Consider the following 24,282-nt stretch of genomic DNA (forward strand, 5'->3'; position numbering starts at 1 on the left):
TAATTTTTCCCCTGAGAAAATGTATTTATTTGGGGTGTGGGTGCGGTCAATTTAATTGATTACTCCTTTCTGCCGTGTTTTTCTGAGCCATGTGACTCAAAATCCAGCTGCTTGCAGTGTTACACTGGACATGTGTCACCTGTCTGACACAAGAACGTATGTATAAAAGGAACTGGAATGGTAAACTCTTTTAAGTGTTGATTGATGGTCTCATGAATGACAGTAAATTGTTAGATTATCCTCAGATTTTAATGACAATCTAGCTCAAGAAATGGCAGAAATTTCTAAAATTTTTACTCTATAGTTTATTTAAACATGAGTAAATATTAGTAGGATAACAAAACATGTCAGAATGTATTTCAAAAGTGGCCTGCCCTCGCTTAAATCAACCTTTTTGTCAAAGTTGAACTGAAGTACAGAAGTGGGAGGTTGGGTCGGGTGGCTGTTTGCCTTTGGGCCCCAAATGACTAACTACGGCGTGGGCTGAGCCTACGACATTGCCAGCTAGGTGACGTAACCACAGTGGTAAGCAGCTAGCAAGTAGGAGAAAGCAGCATGTTGTCTGAGAACTCGTGTGAATTGCACGACAACATCTACCATTAACACATCGCTCAAACAGTAATGGTAGTCCAGTCTTGTTTCCATTGCAAAGATGGGTTCACACGCAGCGGAAGGGAGTGCTACTCGAGTACCTTCAATTTTGAAATGTTTTCTTAACATCCCGCCCCTCATTCTTCTCTTCAACCTCAAATAGCCTACCTGTTTATTTTGTGCCGAGGCACACTAGTATGCCGTGAGAGATCATCGGGTGTGCCGCGGGAAATTATCCAACGTCAGTTACTTCGACCAAAATGTGTAGCATTTTGTAATAACTTTTTTTAAATTCATCTATGTAAACCACATATAACCACAAACAATGAAATGATCTTCCACTCGATAACTGAAGTTACATAATTAGCCAACTTCGAAATAAACTTTAGCTTACCAAAGAATACATGGATATCGGTGCCTTGGAATGCTTTTATTTTGAAATTGTTTCATGGAGGTTGACTGATTTTCTTGACAATTGGGGCCAGGTTCTATCACTGTGTTGCCACTTATATCAACACACTATCCTTAAATCATGTTCAGTCGCTAATAAAGTGCTTGTTGTCATCGTTAGCAGCTTGTCCATAAGCGAGTGCCCCATATCGGCTGTCAAACTACTTCTCATTCAGTTTAATGTGTAAATGACTCCACACTTTTGCTGACAGCCTGGCACAGTTGCGGTTCCTACTAATCATTAAAACGATCACTGCATGTTGCTAGTGTAATGAACTGGTATTCAATGACTTCTGGAACATTTGACAGTTCTTCCCTTTGCCACAATTGAGAGTGTAAAAACTCATTCAGCAAAATGACTGTTCATGTCAGAGCTGTTTACTGTAAACTTTGACATGGTCGAAATCTTTGTATAAGATATTTGTCTGGAGTGTTGCAATTACGAGCTGATCGAAGAAGGGTTTTTTTTGTTTGTTTGTTTTTTTAACCTGTGAGCTTTGCTTGCCAAATGGGCCTTATTTGGCAGTGCCGTCGTCGATTATTACTGAATACCACCACCACTACTAGTCCTCTAATAATAAATACTCTTGGACAAAACGGGAATCATTGAAGAATCCCTCTCGTATATGGTCATCCATGTAATACTGAAAATAAAAATGCAAACAGATATATTAATGGTTTCAGGCATCGTGCAAAGGTCCTCAATTTGGTTTAAACCTCTGGCTCTGTGTTGAGCTGAATCACCAGTGTTTGAAAACTATCAAATACAAAGTTTTTATGAAACACTTTTTTTTTTTTTGCTTGCTTTTTACATCAGTAAGTCTGCAGTTGAGCTATTTGCACAGCCAACTCAAACATCCCTTTCTGAGTAAAGGGCAGCATTGCAGCACTTGCTCTTTGCTTAACAGTGTAAAAAAAAAAAAAAAAAAAAAAGTAAAGTTTGTGCACCACCATCATTTCAGCAAAAGGTTTTGATGTGTGCATGATGCTGAAGGAGACATTGTCGCCAGTATAATTATCGTGTTACAATGTGTGAAGGTTGGTGCCCACTAATCATCATGCTGCGATATCCAAGTACACACCCCACCAATTTAAAACAATTGATACAGTTCCAGAAGATAATGAAATCAACGGGCTGCTTGTCATGGGTTGCGGGCAGATTGTGTCATTGCAATGCTCGGATATCATGCTTGTACAGTTTGTCATTGTTCTTAATTATCTGTTTCTCAAGGCGTCATGTTTGTTCACAGTAGTGTGCAGTGGTATGTCAAAATCCTTGCTTGATGACTAAGGTTTTTATTTTTCAGGGATATCTCAGTTTGAGGTCAAGTTAGGCTCTCAAGTGTCTCAAGCACCCACTGTAGGCATTCCATCTGTTCTCCCCCCGCCCCCCTTCCTCTCCCTTTGCGTAAACTGTGTATTGTTGTGTGATTGCAATATTTTGACCTGGAGGCAACAAATATGACACACACCTCAGCAATTCAAGTGTAAGGGTTAAGTTGGGAGATGTCCTATTCATACGTACATGGCAGAAGTGACCTGCATGCCACTCAAAAGGTCTCTGTACACACCCTTTGTTGGTGTGTCCCAGTTTTTAAATGCCGAAACAGGTTGCCCCATCAGCATAATTGCACCATGTTATTTTTGGTTTATTTCAAACAATGCCTCCTATTTTCACTCGGCCAAGTTTTAGTACATTAACAGGAAGTTGAGTAAAACTAAAGGTTTAGGCTGCCCCCCCCCCCCCCCCCCAAGCTGTAGCTCACAAAATTGCATGCATTTCACTTTTATCAGTCTTGGCTTTAAAAAAAAAAGCATGCAGTTAGGTGGGGTGCATGAACTAAACAATCTGTCATTGGTAACTTTTTTTTTTGTCCTCCCTCGCCCTTGTGTGGGTGGAGGGGGCGGTTACAATATGCTTGTGTGTAATGAGGGGGTGGATGTTTCTCATCTGTGGCTATTTAGCAGATGCAGACGTTGAGGATCTTCCTTGGCAATCATGGGTGGTGTTCGGAATCAATCATGGAGCTGGACATGGTGTTTCTTCTTGAGCTGGATGGCAATGGCTTGGGCAGAGACAGGGCCGTAAGTTTATATTCCGATGACATGACGTTTTTTATCTTCCAATTTTCATTTGATTAAAAAATGAGATGCTGTCTTGTCTTACTGTAGAGGTTACCTGGTTGGCATTCCTGCAGTTCTGGAAAGTGGAGCCGAAACAAATTTCTGTGCCAGTCTGCTGCACCCCAATGAGACTCTGACCATGACTGTCTTTTTGAACTCCGAAGAGGAGAACACTACCCTCTTCCAAGAGACATCCAATGAAGACTTTCACAAGTGCCACAAGTTTAAGGTCATCTTAAGGCAAAAAAAAAAGCATTCGTTAGCTAGGGCATCTCCACAACTTTTATTCTGCAAATATATTTCACATACTGAACTGTTGTGCGCGATGTATTCAGTCGACCATCTGGACATTCAAAAAGAACATCAAACTACCGTCACATGTTTAGAATTCATCGAAATGAATTTATTAAATTTTTTAAAAACGATTAACTTCGAATTTGTGGAAAACAAGTTTAGCCTTTAGGGAGAGTAAATTCTACATACTGGTGTATGTGACATTATAGAAACAGATTTATTTTGCTGTCAATTTATATTTATATAGTTTTCCAACCTGAAGATTGGTCTTTGCCATGTCATTGATTGTCATTACTATTTATTTGTCTATCTATTGACCATATAGTATTCCGACTGAGTCCATTAGTTTTTACAGGATGAAATATTTGTAAAATGTCTTTTCTCTTATCGGTAATCCAGGTTCCTGTTCCGAAAGACAATGAGGTGCGGCAAATGGTTGTGGAGGTACAAGGTGCAACATTTAGCTCGAGAGAGGTCAGGAAGGTCATGATCAGAGTATATAGACCGATGACTTTCATCCAGACTGATAAACCCATCTACCTCCCAGGACAAACTGGTAACTAAGCACGTCATTATTTCTGTACTAAAGTATTTCCCCCTGCCCCCCACACACACACACTTTTTTAAAATGAGAGAATTTTCCTCTCCCAAACATCATTTGACTGTTTATAGCAACAATTATTCCATATGTGATGAAATGAAAATGCATTGAAAGAAGTCACAACTTCATTGGTGCGTCATTGCACAACCTTGCCTGAGTAGATGAAGTAAAATCCATGGTCACGAACAACTACGAAGTGGCCCACTGAACATCCTCCGACTAATGTTAGGTAATCGCATATCTATAGAACCAAATTCTGCTGAGGTCATTAAGTTTGAAATCCTAAAGTAATCCATTCCCTTTCTTTTTGCTGTTCAATTGGATACTTTTTTAGGTCTTTGGATGAACTGTAACAACCAAAATGTAAATTAATCTTCACTGTTGACAAATTAGTTTATTGAATTTTCCAAGCATTTGTAATTGCTTGCAGTGAAGCACTCCTTGTTAATAAAGCTTGAGTCTTCCTTTCTTGGAACAAATTCTGTTTACATGAAAGAGCAATTCTCCCACCACTTCGAAGAATGTTATAAACTCTGAAGCATGAATAGGGGAGATTCATTTTAGAATGGGTCCCTTTTAAGTGTGGAATTACATTTTGTACCGATTTATACATAAATATAGAGTTTTGGCATGGAAAGAACAATTTTATTTATTTTTATTTTTACTTTTTTTTTTTTTAAGTAGAAGTGGGTTCGGCCAAAGTGTATAAACCTCCTAAAAGTGCTGCAGGTTATTTTGGCACAGACTGTTAGTTTTTAAAATGTGATGACAATGATGATTTAAAAAAAAAAAAAAAGGTTGTCAAAGTTCATATCTCTCTATGCTCCTCTCAGTGCACTTCAGGGTCGTTTCGTTGGACACAAAGTTCAGACCTGCTGTTCAAATGGTGAGTGTTTGAACCACCCCTCCCCACCCCCTCATTTACAAATCACACTTCTCATAACAAATATGTTAAATTGTATTAACTGACCTGTACTTTGCATCGGTGGGCTTCTCATGACGATAACAATAGTTTAAAATGTGGTTTATGTAAACCCTAAGTGTGAATATGCCTTCGTTGAAAATTTGAAACTACTGTAAGACATGCGATAGAATAAGACTTTCATACGAATTCACTGTAAAAACTGAAAGGCTAAAATAAGATTAATTTATGGCAGAATTAAATGTGTCACACTCTGAAAATCCACTTTTTTAAAACCCATTGTGTTTCATTGCACATGTATTCCTGTGAAAACTGGAGACAATACGTATTGATTTTTGTCTTGGCTGTACTTTGATTCAAACGTTTAACGTGATGCAATGTGTCTGTTTCTTTTTGCAGTACGACATCATTGGAATTCAGGTAAGATGGAACGTACAGCATTATCACTGGTGCAGGCACCATTGAACCGCAAGCCACAATGCACTTCTCAACTAAGGCAGTGTGGTACTGACTGAGCTCAATGGAATTACCCCAGGTCAAGCGAGCCAAACAGATGTTAATGCTGGCGCTCCTGTTAGCTACTGCTAATCTGTGCTTTAAAAAAAGAAATGACAAAAAGAGCAGAGCTACAGTGTTAGCTGGCCACTGTTACTTTTTTTTGTTGTTGATGACATGACTGTGCTTTGAACACTGCATTAGAGTAGTGATTCTTGAACTTTGGCTAACCTAGCTGATGTCACAAACTATATTGTAAGACTTGCTTAGATGGGCATAAAACTTCGTCAGTGGGTTAATTTTCTTTATGGGAGGCCAGATAGCCAACTACCTGTATTTGAATGCAAACCATGATGTGTCCATGTCCCCTTTAAAACAAAAAAATTGAATTATCCTTGGTGTTCATACAAGCAGCTTAATGTATTTGCCATTAAGACGAGCAATATGCTGTAGGCCAGGGGTGCCCAACCAGTTGATCAAGTATTTAAATAAATAAATAGATTAAAAACTGGTCACTTTTAACCGATGGTGATGCGTAAATTGCATCTCTGGAAGTTGTTAGGGGTCAGCAGTGGCAAAGAATGGAATCTGGAGTTACTGTGTTGTAATTGTGTGTGGGGGGGGTTTTTTTTTTTTTTTTTTTAATTAAATAGAATCCCAGCAACACCCGAATAGGGCAGTGGCTGAACAAAACGTCGAGCAATGCAATACTGCAGCTGTCTTACTCATTAAACTCTGAGGCGCGGCAAGGTGACTACCAACTCTTTGCGTCAGTTGGCGGAGACAAAATATACCACTACTTCAAGGTGGAGAAATATGGTATGAAAAACACACTTCATTTTTCCCTCAAATTCCCCCTTGTCGATGGTTTGAAGTGGACTGAACAAATACTAAATTAACGCTTGCCTCTAGTTTTGCCCAAATTTGATATCAAAATTAATGGACCAGATGAAGTGGTTATTGTCGAAGATGACATCGCCATCGAAGTATGTTCAAAGTGAGTACTGTTCGTGGCATGAAATCAGATTTGAAACATTTGTTGAATGACCTGCTTGCTTTTGAACCACATGCTAAATGGGATGATACATTTCAATTCATAGGTACACATATGGACAGCCTGTGCCTGGTAGTGCCAAACTTAAGGTGTGTCGCCCAGTCTACTCGTATCTTTACAACACAGAAGAGGGCCCCCTTGTGATTCCCCCTTGCTATGAGGATACAAAACAGGTAAACTTCGCAACAAAAAAAATTTCACTTTGTGTGTGGTGGGGCCAAATATGTGTTTTTCAGATGGTACAAAGCTCGACTAGGCTGAGTGTATCACAAAGTGATGGGGATCTGGGAGAAATTGAATCATCAAATTATTTCAGTTCACTTTTTTTAAACACATTTACACTTTTAAATGTGGCTGACAATTACTAAATTGAGGAATAACCCTGAATGATAACAATTTGTATTCCATTCACTAGACAAATAAGATGGGCTGTGCCACCTTTATTCCGAAGATGTCAACATTCACAAAAATTGACCAGAAGGCAGTACAATATGTACTGGAAGTCCATGCTGAAATGAAGGAAGAGGGGACAGGCAAGTATTTCCCTTTTAAATATTTGGATTGGCAATTTCTACAAAAAGCTGAAATAAAATATGATGGTTATTGATGCCGGAATAAAGGCTTCTGTAACATTGGGCAGGTATTACACAGCTGCACTACAAAAGAATACAAATTTCAAATGTCATTGGAAAGCTGTCATTTGAAGACACTCCTAAGATCTATGAGGCTGCGTCACTAGTGGAGGGCAAAGTAAGTGCAAAACATAATGGGGAATTGAATCTTGTGCTGATGACAATCATCGGAGACTGCTTTGTGCTTCACGCAGGTTAAAGCGGTTCACTACAACAATACTGTCATTGGTGGCATGGACCTGTATGTGCTGGAGGGTGACCGGTGGTCAGCACAGCTCCGACAGAACCTCACTACTGACCTTAATGGCTTTGCGACCTTCTCAATAAGCACCGTTGGCCATCAAGAGGACATTCACCTCTACGTAAGTAACAAGAGGCAGTGGAATTGCCAGTAAGGGGAATAAGGTCATCCATAAATCTATCTGCAAATTGAGTTCATTGCAGTTTTTCTGTCACTTGAAAAGTTCAATTCTATTTGTCTGTGCTGTATTTGAAAATTTAGCCAGCATTTTTTTCCACCAAACACAGTAGCTCTTGGGACTTATAATGCTGAAAATAGTCTTATCCTGATTCCTGCAGTTCTTAACGAAATCAGACTTTTGTTTAATCGAAATGAGACATTTGCAAATATGTGCTTTTACTTTGGAAAATGGTGATCATCATTTTTGCCAATTCTCAAACAGGTCACGGAACAAACTACAGTGATCCCTCGCTATTTCGCGGTTCGTTTATCGCGGCTTCGGTGCATCGCGGATTTTTTCAAACATATTAAATTTTTTTTTTTTTTTGAAGTCCTCAAACGGTCCGCAAGAAGCAGTGAAAGTCACATAGCATATAACAGTCACATAGAGCAACATATACAGTATATGTGGGGTGAGGGGTGGGGGCTGAGAAGATGCACAGCCAATCAACATGGCTTTACATCTTTCTGTTTTATCAGTGGGTTACTCTTTGATCTTTAATGTGTGTGTGTGTGCGCGCGCGCGCGTGAGGCACAGGAGGCTTTTCAGAACAAAAGCAGGTCTCTTCATCCTTAATTGTCCAATCATTCTGAATTGACTAATCATAAATCGTGGGATCGCTTGTGTGTGTTAGTGCGCTCTGCTCAAGCGCAAAGGTACACGTGGGGCATTTTTTAAAAATGTATATGTTAATTGGTCGCTACTTCGCGGATTTTCATTTATCGTGGGTGGTTTTGGTCCACATTAACCGCGATAAATGAGGGATTACTGTAAACTATAAATTCAGTCTATCATAAATGTATTTAAAACTCTAGAAAAAAAGTTACAATGCATTTGATTCAAAATTTGTATTCAATTAATCGACTCGATATTCAATCATGACATCCCTTACCAATGGTCAACATGAGTTGTGCATGCCAATCATTCATGGTGAAGTGTAGCTAATAAAGTCAGAACTTTTCATTTGGGGAAGGTCATGTCCCAGGCCAAGCTAAAGGTGACACATCTCATCGCTTCTTGTCTCCCTTGAGTACACCGCGTATACTTAATTTGCTCCGTTTGTTCACCTTGAAGCATGATACAAATTGCGCACTGCCTCAGGAAACCAGACTGAGGGGAAAGCCGTTTGAATACTGTAGAATTTGCATCCTTAGTGAAAAGTAATGGCCACAATTGGAGGGTTGTTTTTTGTTGTTGTTGTTTGTTTGGTTGTTGTTGTTTTTTTTTTATGTGACAATCTGAACCCAAATGAGTTGGGGCTTTGATTCCTTGGCAGCACTTTCGTAAGTTACACCACACTCTTGCATAAATGCTACTTTCGTCTGAACAGAAATGCACCACACACACAATGCCATTCTGACGCTATTATCTTTCAACCGATATGTTCTGTTTTAACTCAATTAGGTTAGCGCCACCCCAAGCCTGGAATATGGTTATGGAGCCCCATACTATGAGAATGGGGAGCACACCGTTTCTCCAGTCCGAAAACCTTCTCTTGAGACAAAGACGGTCAGTTACCTGTTGGTCAAGAATAAGGACAAACCGATTCCTTGCGACAAAGATGAAGACGTCACCATTCAATACACCGTAGTCGGAGAGTCTCAGGGGTCTGCCGATCTTATATATCTGGTGAGTGGAGTTATAGTTAAAGGCATGAAATTACCCGTGTCGATGTTTCTGTGGGCAGAAAGTCGGTGTAGGTCATCTTGGAGTGTTCCATAGTGCCAGTTTTGAGCAGAAATGCGGTGATGGTCTTGCTGCGCTCTTTCATCCAAAGTTTGCTTCCAATCACTTTTTTAAAGTATTATACCGTTGTCTCTGGGCATGATGGAACTTGGATTTTTTTCTATGCCCCTCCCCCTTTAAAACTGGTACTTACCGTAGTTTAAAGTATGAGAACCACTGCTGTATACCCTTTGTAGGAAAATGCAACCACATTTTCAGTGATGTCGTTTTTAGTGTCAGTGACAGATGAGTTGTAGCTGTTCCGAAGCGTGTGTGACACGCACAGGGAGTTAATTTGCTTTGGTTAACATGCTTTTCTTTCAGGTACATGAATTGGCATTTAAAATGTTGTTCCTACCTGTCACGTCGGTTGCCACAATGATGCTAAAATCTGCATATATTGTAAATTTGTCACTGTGCCTGTCCTGCCCAATCACAAGAAACTAACGGTGGATAAACAAACTTAAGAAAAAAATATATATATTGGACTTGGTAATATTAATGAACATGCAAGTTATGGCACATGAGTCATTTTTGTCCTCATCCTCTTACATAATCCAGGTCCTTGCCAGAGGAGCCATTGTTTTGCAAGGAGTGAAACAGATTGCCGTTGCGGATAAATCAGGTGCGCTACGTCATCGCATTGAGTTCAGAGAAACTTTTACATTGTCGGCATAATAGCATATTGCCCAATTAGTTTTAATTTACTATTGCCACATTTCTTTGCCCTTTTTCTTCTTTTCTAAAAATGCTAAATTGTGAACATATATAAATGTTCCTAACCCATTTGCTTTTTAGTGAATGAAGGCGAGGTGACTTTCCAGTTGAAAGTTTCTGCAGAGATGGCACCAGAGGTCCAGATAGTTGCATATGCTGTGCTTCCCAGTGCCGCAGTCATTGCCCACAGTGCACACTACACCACTGAAAAATGCTTTGGCAACAAAGTAAGTGGTGTCAATTTACCTCGGTTGGCTGGAGGATGTCCAGATGTTAAAAAGGGTGTGTTTTGCTGTGCATCAGATCTCTCTGGAGTTTTGTCCAGATTCAGCTGTACCAGGTGAAAAAAACACCTTGCAATTGACAACCCAGCCAAACTCTCTCTGTGGGGTGAGCATTGTTGACCAGAGTGTCCTCCTCGAAGAACCTGGAAAGACCTTAAATGCCGATAAGGTAACTTCACTTGTCTTATATGGGGGTGGAGAACTTCCTTTGCTCATGTTAAAAAAAATAGCCTTTTTTCCCCGTTTTATGTAAATGAGTGGCCCGCCATTGCACATCTGTCCTTTGCATGTCATTCTACCTTCAGAGGAGTTATTCACGCCGGAATGAGAGCGGTGTGCCATTTCAGTTACACACTTGATGCTGTTTTGTTGCAGCAATGCTGCTTTCAATGAGTATTTAGTGATGCTGAAACTGACATGACTCATTACAATAGTCTGAATGAATCCTGTGTGCCCCATGGGTGAGTTAAAAAAACGGCGCAAAGACAAATATGCAGCTTTTACTTTGTTCATAAACTTCTAGTTTTCTGATCTACTTGTACTGAATCTACCTTTTTCGATTTGACTAGCCTACCAAGGATGTGACTGGCAATGTTGTCACTGTTTAAAAAGTCAATCTTGCATCCTATGGCTCATTTTCCTGATTCCTCAAAATTTTCATTGGTTTGAAAAAAAAAGAAATTAAAGATGCTTTTGTAGGGTAATTGAATTCACAAGCTGGCAAAAAACACTCAAAATAGCCATAAATTACTCGTACAATCTCTGGATGTATGAAATTGGATGAACCTCACACACGCATTTGTCATCACTTACCATTTTGCTGCTAGTATTACTGGCTATGTCCTGATTTCTGTTTTCCCTTGCTGTTGACTTAAAAAGCACTTTTGCAGCATTTGTGAAGCTCAAAAATAGGTGTTGACACATTTAAAAAAAAAAAAAAAAAATCCTCCCCCGCCAGATATTTGGAATGTTGCCTGTCACAAAATCAACATACATTCCATACAAAGTTGAGGATCAAGTGGAATGTTTACAAGTCCGACCCAAAAGGTCTATTATGCCATACCCTGGGCGTGATATTGATGATCCTTTCACAGTTTTCCAGGTAATTTAATCACAATTCTGCACATACAAAATTCTTTTTTTTTTTTTTTTAAGATTTTGTTTTTCTTCCCCCTGCCTAGAATAACGGGCTGAAGATGGCAACAAATTTGAATGTCAGAGTGCCCACTTGCCTCAAATATATGGGAAGAGAATACCATAATCGTCCCTATGGTGAGAGTGATGCACTGAATATTTTTTCCAACAAGAAGTCTGTATCTTAATTTGGAATTATTTTACATTTCTAGGTATTGCTCTAAGATATGAAACCGTAGATGCGATGGCGGCTCCTCCTGCTGTTGGTGGAATGGGAGGTGGTATCGCCCCAATTCAGACAATCCGTAATTTCTTTCCAGAGACTTGGTTGTGGGACCTGGTGGAAGTTGGGTAAGCCTGTGTCACTAATGACAGTTTAACTGGTGACATGTTTGATATTTTTCATGTTGATGATCAAATAACATGCTTTTTATGGACTGTAAAATGATGGGGTGCTTAATTTATGAATTGTTTGTATTGTTTGTTTATTGAACATAAAACGTATATACAGTAATAATTTGACAGAAAATAAGGTAGATAAAAAAAGTAGAAAGAAATCAATCTTCATTCAACACAGTTATGTTCAAGGGAGTAGGAAGAAGTAAAAAACGTATCTAGTCCTACCCCGTTATGTGATTGTATCTAATAAATCATTTTTATATCAATCAGAAAAGTAAGAAGAAAGAAGTCTCCATTAAGGCTCATACTTCACCCTTAACCGTGATATTTTTACAACTTTTGGTTTGTATCGGGATTATATACTTCCACACCCTGACACTCTTGTGTCAATTTTCTCTTGTATTCATAATGGATATTTATATACCTTTCTCTATTTATCAACTGAGCTGGCATCTGTAAAATCAGGCTCAATAAATTCACTGGAGAAGTACTTTTTCGAATCATGTGCAAGCAATGTACATGCTCAAATGACTGCTAAGTAAATCCATTCTCTCTCTCACACACACACCCTTAGATTTAGGACTCCTATGTGCATGGCAATTTTGCAGATGTCATATTTTGGGTCAATAAACAAACTGCATACAGGTACAGCACGAACAATTGGAGAGAAGACAAATGGCATAGTGAATTCAGTTTATTTTGTTTACCTGTTACACTTCAGATTTGGTTTAATATTGTAATTGTTTAGACATTGTGCGGACTTGTCCACCTGTGTTGAGATCCATTTATTGGTTCTTCTCACAATAAAGTTGAGAACATATTTTTTTCTTCTCCTCCTCTCAGAAATTCCGGCATGAAGGATGTGCCCCTGACTGCCCCAGACACCATCACCACTTGGGAGACGGAGACTTTCTGCCTCTCCCCTCAGGGTTTTGGCTTGGCTCCTCGTCAAAAGTTAACAGTCTTCCAGCCTTTCTTCCTTGAGCTCACTCTGCCATACTCCATCAAACGTGGGGAACACTTTGAGCTGAAAGCCACCGTCTTCAACTTCCTCTCAAAGTGCATCATGGTAATGACAAACTTCACCTTACCCAAGATGTCATTGGAACTGGCGATGGTAGTAAATTTCGTTTTATACTAGAACAATCGGCTCTTATTTAAGCCATCCATTTTCACATGTGTCCTGATTCTTTTGCTTAATGGGTGGCAGCACGAGTAGAGGCCCAATCTTCCTCTACCAGTGATGTAGGCAGAAAGTGTTCCCAGGCCAACAGCTTCATACTCGGTGAGGTGACTTAATCCGACCCATAACTGCGCTCTTTTCTGTGTTTGTGATAATAGGTCAGTGTGACGCCAACCCCCTCTGAAGATTATGTCCTCACCCCGCTTTCTGGTGATGAGTATAACACCTGCCTGTGTGGCAATGAGCGCAAGACCGTCAGATGGACTTTGGCCCCCTCAACATTGGGTGCGGGTCTGATACACAAGATTTTGGGTGACATCCGAATTTGAGTGCGCAAGTTTTTCATGGGTTTTTTCTTTTGGTTTCTTTTTTCTCTTTAGGGGTTGTCAATGTGACTGTGACTGCTGAAGCCGTACCATCTCATGCTTCTTGTGACAATGAGATTGTGAGCGTGCCAGAAAGAGGTCGTATAGACACCGTCACACGACCTCTCATTGTTAAGGTCGGTACCTTTGTTTTATTGATCTTTTCATATTCAATATTTGCAACTTTCTTCCAAGCCTCAGATTGTATAAAATGGGCCACTTGGTTTTCTTTTTAGGCTGAGGGAACAGAGGTGGCAAAAACCCACAACCTTCTGCTCTGCCCTAAAGGTTGGTTGAGTTTTAGTGGAAGCGATCAGGCAAACATTTTCTTGGCTAGGGTTTTTGCTTCATGCATGCTGGAGGTCACTAACCCTTCAGAAACTGAGCTCCACGGATACAGATTCATTTGAGGCGCTACCAGCTTGATGCACGCATCTGAAAATAACATTTGCTCAAATTACCCTGAATGTTAGCATTGTGTTCTGATGAACAATGAATTAGTTTGAAGAGACCGATCAGAATCAGAATCGCCTTTATTGTCATTGTATTCCATACAACGAAATTTGGTTGCCACTCCTTAGTGCATATCATAATAAAATAAAATAACGGTTTAATAAATACAAACAACAGCAACAGTAGTGGTAGTATGGAACTGAGGCTTATTTTGCACACAGGACACATATTGCACATGAAATGGCTCAGATTTTGCTCATTATTGCACATAGTGAGGTAAGTGAGTTTAGGTTTAAAATGCAGTAGCTTTGATTATTTTCTATGGTAATTTATTGCAGTAATGGCTCTAGGAAAAAAAAACTGTCCCTGAATCTGCTTGTCCGGGTTTTGTGTGATCTGTAACGCCGGCCCGAGGGTAACATGATATTACATCATTGAGACGTGGCTTCACCCGCTGATCCCCGATGCTGCAGTCGAGCTAGCAGGCCGCACACTTCATATTACAACATTTAGGGAACTGATGTAGCACTATACTTCAACAATTTTTTACGAGTGTTTACATTTTGAGCAGTCCCAGGGGGCTACCTGGTACCTTATGCGGACACCACGTTTTTTTTGGGGTGTGGGGGGGGGGGGGGGTCTATATTGGAGAATTTTTGTATCTTGATTGCTGATATGATCTTGATCAAGTTAACATTTTACTTCTTGAGGTGTATCTTTCTGAGCTGAATTATTTCTCCCTCTGCACAACAGGAAACGGTCTGAAGGAGGAAATCGAATTGAAGCTCCCCGAGAATGCAATTGATGGATCAGCACATGGTGTAATATCTGTCCTGGGTAAACTTTGTTTTTAACTAACCAATTAGAGTATTGGTGAATTGCCATTTAGATTCCTTAACAGTGTATAACATTGACATATTCCAGTGTGCTGAATAAGTGACTTTTTTTTTTTTTTAATAATGAATGCAGGTGACATTTTGGGCCGGGCTTTGAAGAACCTTGATGGCCTGTTGAGGATGCCACATGGCTGTGGAGAGCAGAACATGGCACTGTTAGCCCCAAACATTTACATAGCGCAGTACCTTAAAGACACACAGCAGCTGACTCCGGCCATCGAACAAAAGATCGTCAATTTCCTGACTAATGGTGAGTCACTTGTCGACATTTGTTGTAACCTGATGGTGATTTTCTTTGCACCGGCCTAATTATGTACCTTTTGTTGTTCATATTGCCCACTGGCAATTGGAGTTGGGCATCAGATAATAATCAAATTTAGTTCACTGTGTAGATTTTTTTTTTAAATTGCCTCAAAGAAAATCTGAGAAAATGGTTCAGCTGTTTACCTGCTACACTGTGGACCAGGGATGTGCAGAGATCTTTAGAGGGGTACGTCATGTTAAAAGGGGTGCACATGAAGCAAGTTTAAAATTCCTGCCAGAAACTCAAATGACTATAACTCGTTGCACTGTTTACTTGGTATATAGCTGAAAAATCTGTCCCTGCTCTGACTGCTGCTGGCCTCTTAAACGGCACAGGAGATATTTATGGATCCATGGATAAAAATAATAGGCCACAAAATGCCCACTAAGTTGCTATGGTTCCGTCAAAAATAGTTGAGTAAGCAGACTGCTCACCGAGAAACTGGAAGACAATGATAGAGGCGCCAATTAGAGTAGTAATGGAGATGTGACAATATTCCCCAAAAATTGGGGAGGGGGAGGTAGAATCAGATGTTTTTGTCCCGCCCGCCCACTCGACTTCCTTTTCGACAATTTAAAAATTGCCATGTCTGGTGCCCTGTAGATGTTGGGTCTTTGGTGAGCTTTTTCTTTTCTATGAAACACAATAGTTAAACATGACATTCTCATGAAGGTAAAAATGAATTCATGGCAAGCGCACAGCTGCCATTTCAAAAACATTTAGAAATTATAAACATTCTACTCTAAATATGGAAAATTTGAACCCGGACTACAACCATAATTTTGAAAACAATTGCATTCAACACATCTTGCAGAAAATGGTGTACAATGAGACGAGCAATCAAAATCTTGAATAAAGATGGTCGGCTTCATCGACTCCTCCAAATTCAGTAACTGCCACTCTGCTCCAATTGCAACTTGTCTCACCAAGTTTCATTTTAAATTGGCTCACACTTGGATGAAACATAAAAGAGTGATCAAATTTACAAGGTTTTGGGCCATAAATACTGCATGGCTTGTGCATTGTGACACAAATAAAATTACCTTAAAACTGAGTTTTGGACAAACTCACCCAAGGCAAAACAATGCTTTTCCACCATGACCTGACCACACTTGTTCATTGCAGTAGTAATAATAATACATTTGATTTGAAAACGCTTTTCATCATACTCGGACAATTTACAAGATCTTAAAACACAGGATGAAAATGTGCACTTAAAAAGAAGCATACATCATTTACAAAAACGCATTTAGATGAACAAAAAAGCAAAAATGGGTTAAAGAGATTAAAAGGTGTTAAAAGCATTGCGGAACGGATGAGTTTTAAGAGATGATTTGAAGGATTGGAGGTCAGTACAGTTGTGGTAGAGCGTTCCGGAGGGTCGGGGCGGCGACAGAGAAGGCTCGGTCCCCCCAGGTTTTGAGCTTGGTCACGGGGATGGCGAGGAGGTTTGTGTTTGAGGAGCGGAGGTTGCGGGAAGGAGTGTATTGGTAAAGAAGGTCAGACAGGTAGGAGGGGGCCTGATTGTGAAGGGCTTTATAGGTGACTAGGAGGAGTTCGAATTGAATACGCTGGGGAACGGGGAGCCAGTGGAGGTTTTTAAGGACGGGGGTGATGTGATCACGAGTGCGGGTGTGGGTGAGTAGGCGGGCGGCGGCATTCTGGATGTTCTGTAGTTGATTGAGGAGTTTGGAGGTTGTACCGTAGAGGATGCTATTGCAATGGTCAAGGCGCGAGGTGATGAAGGCGTGGATGAGGGTTTGAGCAGCGTTGAAAGAAAGTGAGGGGCGGAGACGAGAAATGTTTTTGAGGTGGAAGAAAGCAGTTTTGGTGATTTGGGTGATGTGTTGGTCGAAAGAGAGGTTATTATCAAAAAGGACACAGAGGTTGCGACAGTGAGAGGAGGGGAACAGGGTGCAGTTGTCGAGGTTAAAGTTGTAAAAGTAAGTAATGAAAATCCACTCGCTGATGTGGCACAAATATGTCGAGTATTATAGTATGTCTTGACGCACTGCACCAACTCGCGAGTTGCAGAACACGAGGGCACATTTACGGCGGGTCATGCGACAAACGGTAGTGGCCGTCTCATGGACAGTTTATAAAATGTTGAAAGGCCATAGACCTTCTCTAACGTGCGTTTACACACAAAATGATGAAAGTGCACTTTTGGGCCTCAAGGGGAAACGTGAAGCTGCTCCATTGCTTGTTGGTTACGTGCAATGTTTCGACAAACTTCACTATGGCAACTCAAGGCATGACATGAAAATAAGAATTACATGCTGCAGTTTTAGTATAGCTTTTTGTGCCGTTAAACCTTTAATGTATGAAAGCTCCCTCACTGGATGGGTGAAGTGGGGGTACAGTGTCTTAAGGGCTATTAAGCATGTATTTCTTTCCCAGGCTACCAGAGACAACTTAACTATAAGCATTCCAGTGGTGGGTACAGCACTTTTGGGACCGGCGTTGAGAATACTTGGTGAGAACATAAACGATGCTCTATTGTACATTGATAATTACAATTGCATGGTAATAATGCATATGTGAACATTTATTCTCCCCCCCCCCTCCTCCCAAAATGTTACACTATCATGCATTTTATGGAAATTTAAGTCCAACATATCCACTTTTTTTCCCCCTTTGTCTTCTCATCCCTCTCAGGTTGACTGCTTTTGTGATGAGATCTTTTGCCAAAGCAAAGTCTTTTATTTATATTGACCCTGTCAATATTCAGGAGTCTGAAACTTGGCTGCAAAGCAAGCAAGCAGAAAATGGTTGTTTCCAAATTTCAGGAAAACTTTTCAATAACAGAATGAAGGTATTTGGGTTGTTTTTTTCTTCCTCCCTTCAGTATTTGATCTCTGAATTTTGTATCTGAAGTGATGTTCCCTCTCTGCAGGGTGGTGTTTCTGATGAAGTGACTCTCGGTGCTTACGTCACTGCTGCCTTCTTGGAGATGGGGAAATCTGTGAATGTGAGTCGGTGTCAAGCTCTCACCAGTTACTTTGTACATTGCTTTACATTTTAGGCAAAAACTCCATGCAAGAAATTTGAAACCAGAGAATTGTCACACAAGCGTACTACATTTTTAGTAGTAGGAAAAGGCTCTGGATATTTGGGGAAATGCAATGACCTGTACCACTTGCAATTCCACCCAAATCCTGTATGTCGCCGTATTGTATTTCAAGCCTTGCCAAATGTCATGAAGTGACTACTTTGACAGTCTATGGACTTGGAATGCTAATAATAAGAGGGGGTTTAGTTTTTAATTTTGGGTCATGATCTGTCACAAAAGGAGAAATCAATTGTGCAGAAAAAGCTTCATTTTCCTTCAGGATCAATTTTTAAAATCTGTTCAAATTTAAAGACCATTGATAGTACAGGCTTATCATTAACTCCCGCCCTCCAAAAAATCTCTTTCAGGATGCCACAGTGACCCAGAGCCTGTCTTGCTTGAAGGGGTTTGTCAATGACCACAGCAACACGTACACAACAGCGCTGCTTGCTTATGTCTTCACCTTAGCTGGAGATGAGGAGAACCGCTCCCTCCTTCTGCAGCACTTGGACAGCATAAAAATACAAAAAGGTGTTTTTAACTTTAAACACACTGCTGAACTCTTACTCTGTGAACAAAGTTACAAATGCATCTTTTTTTCAGTAAGGTGTGAGTTCTATGGCAACTTGCACAATGGATTTGATTGGACACCCACCACAATCCTTTCGAGGATGATGTTTGGCATAACTTTGTTGTCCCATGTGTTTTTTCCACATGGGACATGACTGTATAATGCATGCATTTAAAATGTTCCTGTGGGAAACTATTGCCATCATAAAAAAGGGAAATTTAAGATTGTCAATCAAGACACCAATTTTCTGCAAAAAACAGAATTTCTCAATGTAGGTTTTTTTTTTCTTCCCCCTCTTCCTTCCAGATGGTTTAATTTACTGGAACCAGAAGTCAACTGAGACGTCACAATCTCTGTCCGTGGAGATCTCCTCTTATGTGCTCCTAGCCAAACTTGGGAGCTCTCCCACTGTTGAAGACCTGGGTTACGCCTCCAGCATTGTCAGATGGCTGACGAGCCAGCAGAACTCATATGGAGGCTATGCTTCTACTCAGGTACACGCAAACATCCTCGAGGAAATTCGGTTGCCTAGAGAAGAGGTCCCCAACCCCTGCACCGCGGACCGGTACCATTCCGTGGGTCATTTGGTACCAGGCCGCACGGAAAGAATAGATAACTTACATTCAGTTGTATTCATTTCGGAATCTGAAAGATATTTTATTTTGAAAAATTACCGGATCCTCTGTTACATCAGTCGACAATATGTTACTCTTGACGCAGGTGAAGGCGCGCTTCTCAGTCACGTGATAGGTTACCGCTAAAATGAAACCCAGGAGCTAGCAAAATGAGTAAAAAACAAAGGTCTTTGGGAAGGGGGAAAGGCCCAGCCAGGAGACGGAGGAGGAGCCTACGACTTTCAAGAAAAAGAAGGCTACATTTAATAGGCAGTGTCAGGAGTCTTACTTAAAATACGGATTGATCAACGGGAGATTCCCACGCACCAAGTATGGTCTGCATAATATGCGGCGATGGTGAGTCGTATTTTTCATGCACTTTTTATTTGCGGTGTATCTTATTTTGGAAGGCATGTTTAAACGTTACCATAGCGACCAGAGAGTGTCGCGGCCAGATAGGACGTTCCTCGTGTCGGGGTTTGGGTTTATTATTATGTTTAAAAAATACCACAGTTTTCATGCCGGTCATATTATTTTGTTGTATTTATCCGGCCTTTAAAGGCCGGTCACTGAAAATATTGTCTGACATTAAACCGGTCCGTGAGGCGAAATAGGTTGGGGACTCCTAACCTAGAAGGAATGTGTGAATCGTTGCAGTACACATGCTGTTGTCTCCGAGTTCTTGGAATATTCTGAAGATAATGGGATTTAGATACACGTTATGTTGCATGACTGAGATGCAAATGGCAACCCAGAAAAAAAATGTTAACATGGGTGAAAAGAAATCAAATATTTTCTAATGAACAGATTTTGTTTTTGTTTTTTTGTGACCTGAATGTCGTAACAAATCACAATTACTATTTTAAATTATGCTATTGCACATCTTTACATGTCAATCTGTTTTTGGGAGGATTTGTAATCTATGGAGACATGTATCTGCTTGATAAATTTGTTACAGGACACAGTGCTGGCCCTTCAGGCTCTGTCTCTTTACGCCACTATGGTATTCAGTCCAGCGGGTTCCAGCTCAGTGGTCGTATCATCTCCAAGTGGCCAGATGACATTTGAAGTCAACCAGAATAACAAACTGCTCTACCAGGAAGAGGTGCTAAAGGATTTCACAGGAAAGTACAGTGTGGAAGTGAAGGGCGCTGCATGCGCTTCATTGCAGGTCAGTCACCACTTGAGTTATGGTACTCTTGGTAACTGGTTTTACTATCACGGCTGAGCAACGATATATGTATACATGGCAAACTTCAATCCTGTACTTTTTTTAACCCAATTATCATTTAAGTAAACTGTAGTTACAATCCACTGACATTTACTGTACTTGAATGACAAACATTTTTATTGTATTTAAAACGCATACAGCATCATGACTTCATAAAGTGGTAGTATTTGATAGATCATTGCAGTTTATAGATTTGTTCTCAAGCCATTTTCACTACTTTAAATTGATTGCTATAGCATAAAAATAACAGGCAAAGTGTGAACAGATCAATGGCATCGATTCGTGTAGTCCTGGGAGCGGCTCATCTTCCGCCTCTGACATTGCAATTTAACCTAAATAAGGGCGTTAAATCTGCTAAAAGTCAATTAAATTGTCTGTCTGCAGACATGATTCCCATTTTAAATAAATTACAAAGTCCCAGTGTGTATTTATACAGTATAATCATTTTATTTGTGGAGTGCTTTTCATACACGACCATGTAAGTCGTCCTTCACATGGTTAAAAGATTAACCCGCCTCACCCACAAGGACCCAAACATAAATATGCACATCGAAAACACAAAGGTGAAAGAGGAGTTTGACTAAAAGAACGAAGAGTGGGTACAGAGTATCTTGTGGGGAGAACACATCTCGTGGAGCCTTCTGCACCAGGACTTAATTGCAGGCCACAGTCTGCCAGCGTGAGCACCCCCAGTACAGTGGTGCTGTAGGTTTCCAGGATGTACAGCATTTGGGGGACCCAAGAGGGGGGAAGGGGGGCATGGCCCACCACAGCTCAACAGAGGAATCCCTCTGAGGACACGCTGGAAAAGAAATGACTATTGCAGAAACACAAACAAAAATTTGGGAACTTCAATGACCTATCACCCTATCGACTAAAATATATTAAAATGGCAGATTAAAATACAAGAGCATGACGAAGACAAAGTAATAAAAATGGGTACAAGTGAATAGTAACAGCATGAATGTTTAAAGTAAAGTAGATGTTAAAAGCTAGATTAGAGAGGTGGGTCTTGAGTCTCGTTTTGAAAACAAGAGCATTCACTGCGGCCCTGAGGTTCACTGGCAGAACGGTGGGGACGAAACTGAAAAGATCCCTCACCAGATGTGCGGGTTCTAACCTTTTGGAATGACTCAAAAGATGGAGGACCTCAGAGCTTGAGCGTGTTCATAAGGTAAAAGGAGATCGGAGAGAAAATCAGCGTTTTGGTGTGGTTAGCCTGGCTATGTTCAGCATGCCGAAAACAAAATAAGACAAGATAAGAAAACCTTTATTAGTCTCGCAATGGAGAAATTCCCAATTCACAGCAGCAAAGTTATGAAAGGAAGCAGTAGAACAACAAAATATAGGTGACAAAAATAATCTTGACGTAATTTTACTGGATTAATAAAAATGTAGCCTACCCTGATGTGCTGCTGCTTCGGGGTGGCTAAAAGCAAAGTTGAATGTTTTTGTTCTTGGTTTGAGTATATAGGTGACCTTTTTGTGTGCTTGTCTCTCAGATGACTCTTCTCTACAACATTCCTACACCCACTGAGGCCACTACCCTGAGTGTCACCGTGCAGACTGATGCGAACTGCACCAGCCCATCTGGCAGATCTAAACTCAACCTGAGGCTGAAATCTCTGTGAGGAATTAAATTCCTTTTTCCAATCACAGGACTGTATAGTGGTGGCATTGCCAGCAGAATTTGCCGTACAAAATCACGATACACGAATAAAATGGCATATTGGAGAAAAACCAAGATCAACTGAGAAAAAAAATAAACATACAAACATCTAAATTATGAATCCAAAAGTAGAATTCTCATTTTTAAACAATCAAAAATTTAAAGACCTTTTAAACATGCCTGAGTTTTTTTGTTTGTTTTAAATTATAAGTGTTTGTTCCCCATCCTGATGGCCATGACCTGATGGAGATGAGTACCAGTGGATATCATCAATCTGAACTGTAGAGACCTGAGATATGACGTTTGTGTTCAAGGGCTCTAAAAATAAACTAGACTCGACTCCAACTCACCCTGGGTAACGCTGTCATTTTGAAACAAAAACAACATCTTTTTTTTTTAACCACAGATACAGTGGGAAGGAAAACAGTACAAACATGGTGATCCTGGAAATCAATTTGCTGTCTGGGTTTCAAGTAGACCCAATGTCTTTCCAGAGTGTAAGTTATTAATGAGCAGCACAATAGGGTATAGCAATGAAGTTGTCCTTGCATGTCAATGACATGGCCATCTCCCCACCTCACAGCTCAAAGGCGCTCTGCTGGTTGATCGTGTTGAACAGAAGGAAGATCGTGTGCTTGTGTATTTGGAGTCTGTGAGTAATGAGCGCCGAGCATCAATGTTTTCAAAACAATTTTGAGATTTCATGTTGCCGTTCTCTCTTCGAACAGCTGCCAAATGATATAGCGATATACCACGACTTGGAGCTGGTCCAGGAAATCCCAGTGCATGACCTGAAACCAGCCGCGGTCAAGATCTACGACTATTACCAGCCAAGTAAATCGCATATTCACGACTTGTTCTGTCAAACATTTGAACGTGTGCCCCCAACCGCTTGACCCTCATCTTTATTGTGCACTTATAGCTGGACTGTTGAACATGTTTGACCGTGATTTAAATTGATGCTCTTTTTCTAACACTTTTTTCCCACCTCCTTTATCCTTAGGTGACCAGGCTGAGACAAATTACAACTTCGATTGTCAGACAGGTAACGGAACATTTCTTACAATTAACTTAGTTCAACTTGTTTATGAATGTCTCGCAGATAATTTTCTTAAATGTGTCAAAGGAATCCAAAATCAATTCATTATACCTGTAGATGGTCAAAATGGTGATAATCTGATTTGCCATCTCATTTGTTTGCAGCTTGAAGCACAGCCGGCGTTTAATTCATCACTTACTCACTATTAAATGAGCCTGCATTTTGGTACAGATTGTCTAACTCCATGTCTGCTTGTTTAATAAAACGACACTTGGCTGGAGATCAATGAAAACTATGGTGTCTACACAATCTGCATATTTGAAATAAATTTGTCAATTTGAAACTGGAGTTTTATTTATTGTGGCAGTTATACTTCTAAATTGTAGTGTTTGTACATCTAAACAATTGTTGGACAATTCATACCCTTGAATATGTGGTTGGTTCACTTTGAATATGAGGCAGGATTCATTTGACCGACAATCGATTACTCGCTCATCATAACCTGAATACAGTACTTTTACTTTTTGCTCAAATAGAACAACCCCATTGCTATTTTACTGCTGAGGTGAATGAAAATGTAATACTAGGCTATGTCCGCAAGGGAACGCCCTGACACATTACTCCAGAGTGGGTCAAAAAAAACGTATGTGCGTGCGCGCGCAATATATAAACCACGGTTTAAAAAATGTTAATGTATTTTCTCAACCTTGATTATCGAAGTCGGTGAATGAATCCCAACACCTGATTAGTTACTCGGAAAATCCGCCCCACGATGATGGATATTGGACTGTCCGGATGGATTGTCCGCGTGAGCACCGCTCAGCGGCGCTCACTGACATTGATGGGTGCATTGGCAAATTCATGAACACTGCAAGATGGACCATGGAATTAAATTTGTAAAAGGACGCGTTTTACTTTAATAAAATGTATTCTGTATTTTGGTGCATCTCTTAACATCTTTTGTAATTGACAAGCATGTTTCATTCGCACTAGTTATACGCGAAAGCAAAATAAATTCAATA

At 40.3% G+C, this 24,282-nt stretch overlaps 1 protein-coding gene across 1 annotated transcript; it reads left to right on the forward strand.

The window, feature by feature from the left end:
* Positions 1-3,006: 3,006 nt before the first annotated feature.
* Positions 3,007-23,603, forward strand: LOC147197746 (alpha-2-macroglobulin-like). Its single transcript, XM_086125778.1, has 36 exons — positions 3,007-3,126; positions 3,214-3,394; positions 3,859-4,015; positions 4,894-4,946; positions 5,382-5,402; positions 6,131-6,296; positions 6,390-6,474; positions 6,578-6,704; positions 6,947-7,064; positions 7,172-7,281; positions 7,358-7,525; positions 9,029-9,253; positions 9,911-9,974; positions 10,148-10,293; positions 10,370-10,519; positions 11,309-11,452; positions 11,532-11,622; positions 11,697-11,835; positions 12,727-12,952; positions 13,225-13,351; positions 13,447-13,568; positions 13,668-13,719; positions 14,638-14,721; positions 14,854-15,030; positions 17,485-17,560; positions 17,743-17,899; positions 17,981-18,055; positions 18,505-18,667; positions 19,014-19,201; positions 20,280-20,492; positions 22,055-22,179; positions 22,628-22,718; positions 22,805-22,873; positions 22,950-23,055; positions 23,225-23,266; positions 23,425-23,603. The coding sequence occupies exons 1-36, from the start codon at positions 3,041-3,043 to the stop codon at positions 23,427-23,429; spliced, it is 4,329 nt and encodes a 1,442-aa protein (XP_085981904.1). The 5' UTR covers positions 3,007-3,040; the 3' UTR covers positions 23,430-23,603.
* Positions 23,604-24,282: the final 679 nt, after the last annotated feature.

The sequence above is a fragment of the Hippocampus guttulatus genome, chromosome 12 (assembly GCF_054856545.1).
Source record: "Hippocampus guttulatus isolate MCC_2025c chromosome 12, RoL_Hgut_1.0, whole genome shotgun sequence".
NCBI lineage: Eukaryota > Metazoa > Chordata > Actinopteri > Syngnathiformes > Syngnathidae > Hippocampus > Hippocampus guttulatus.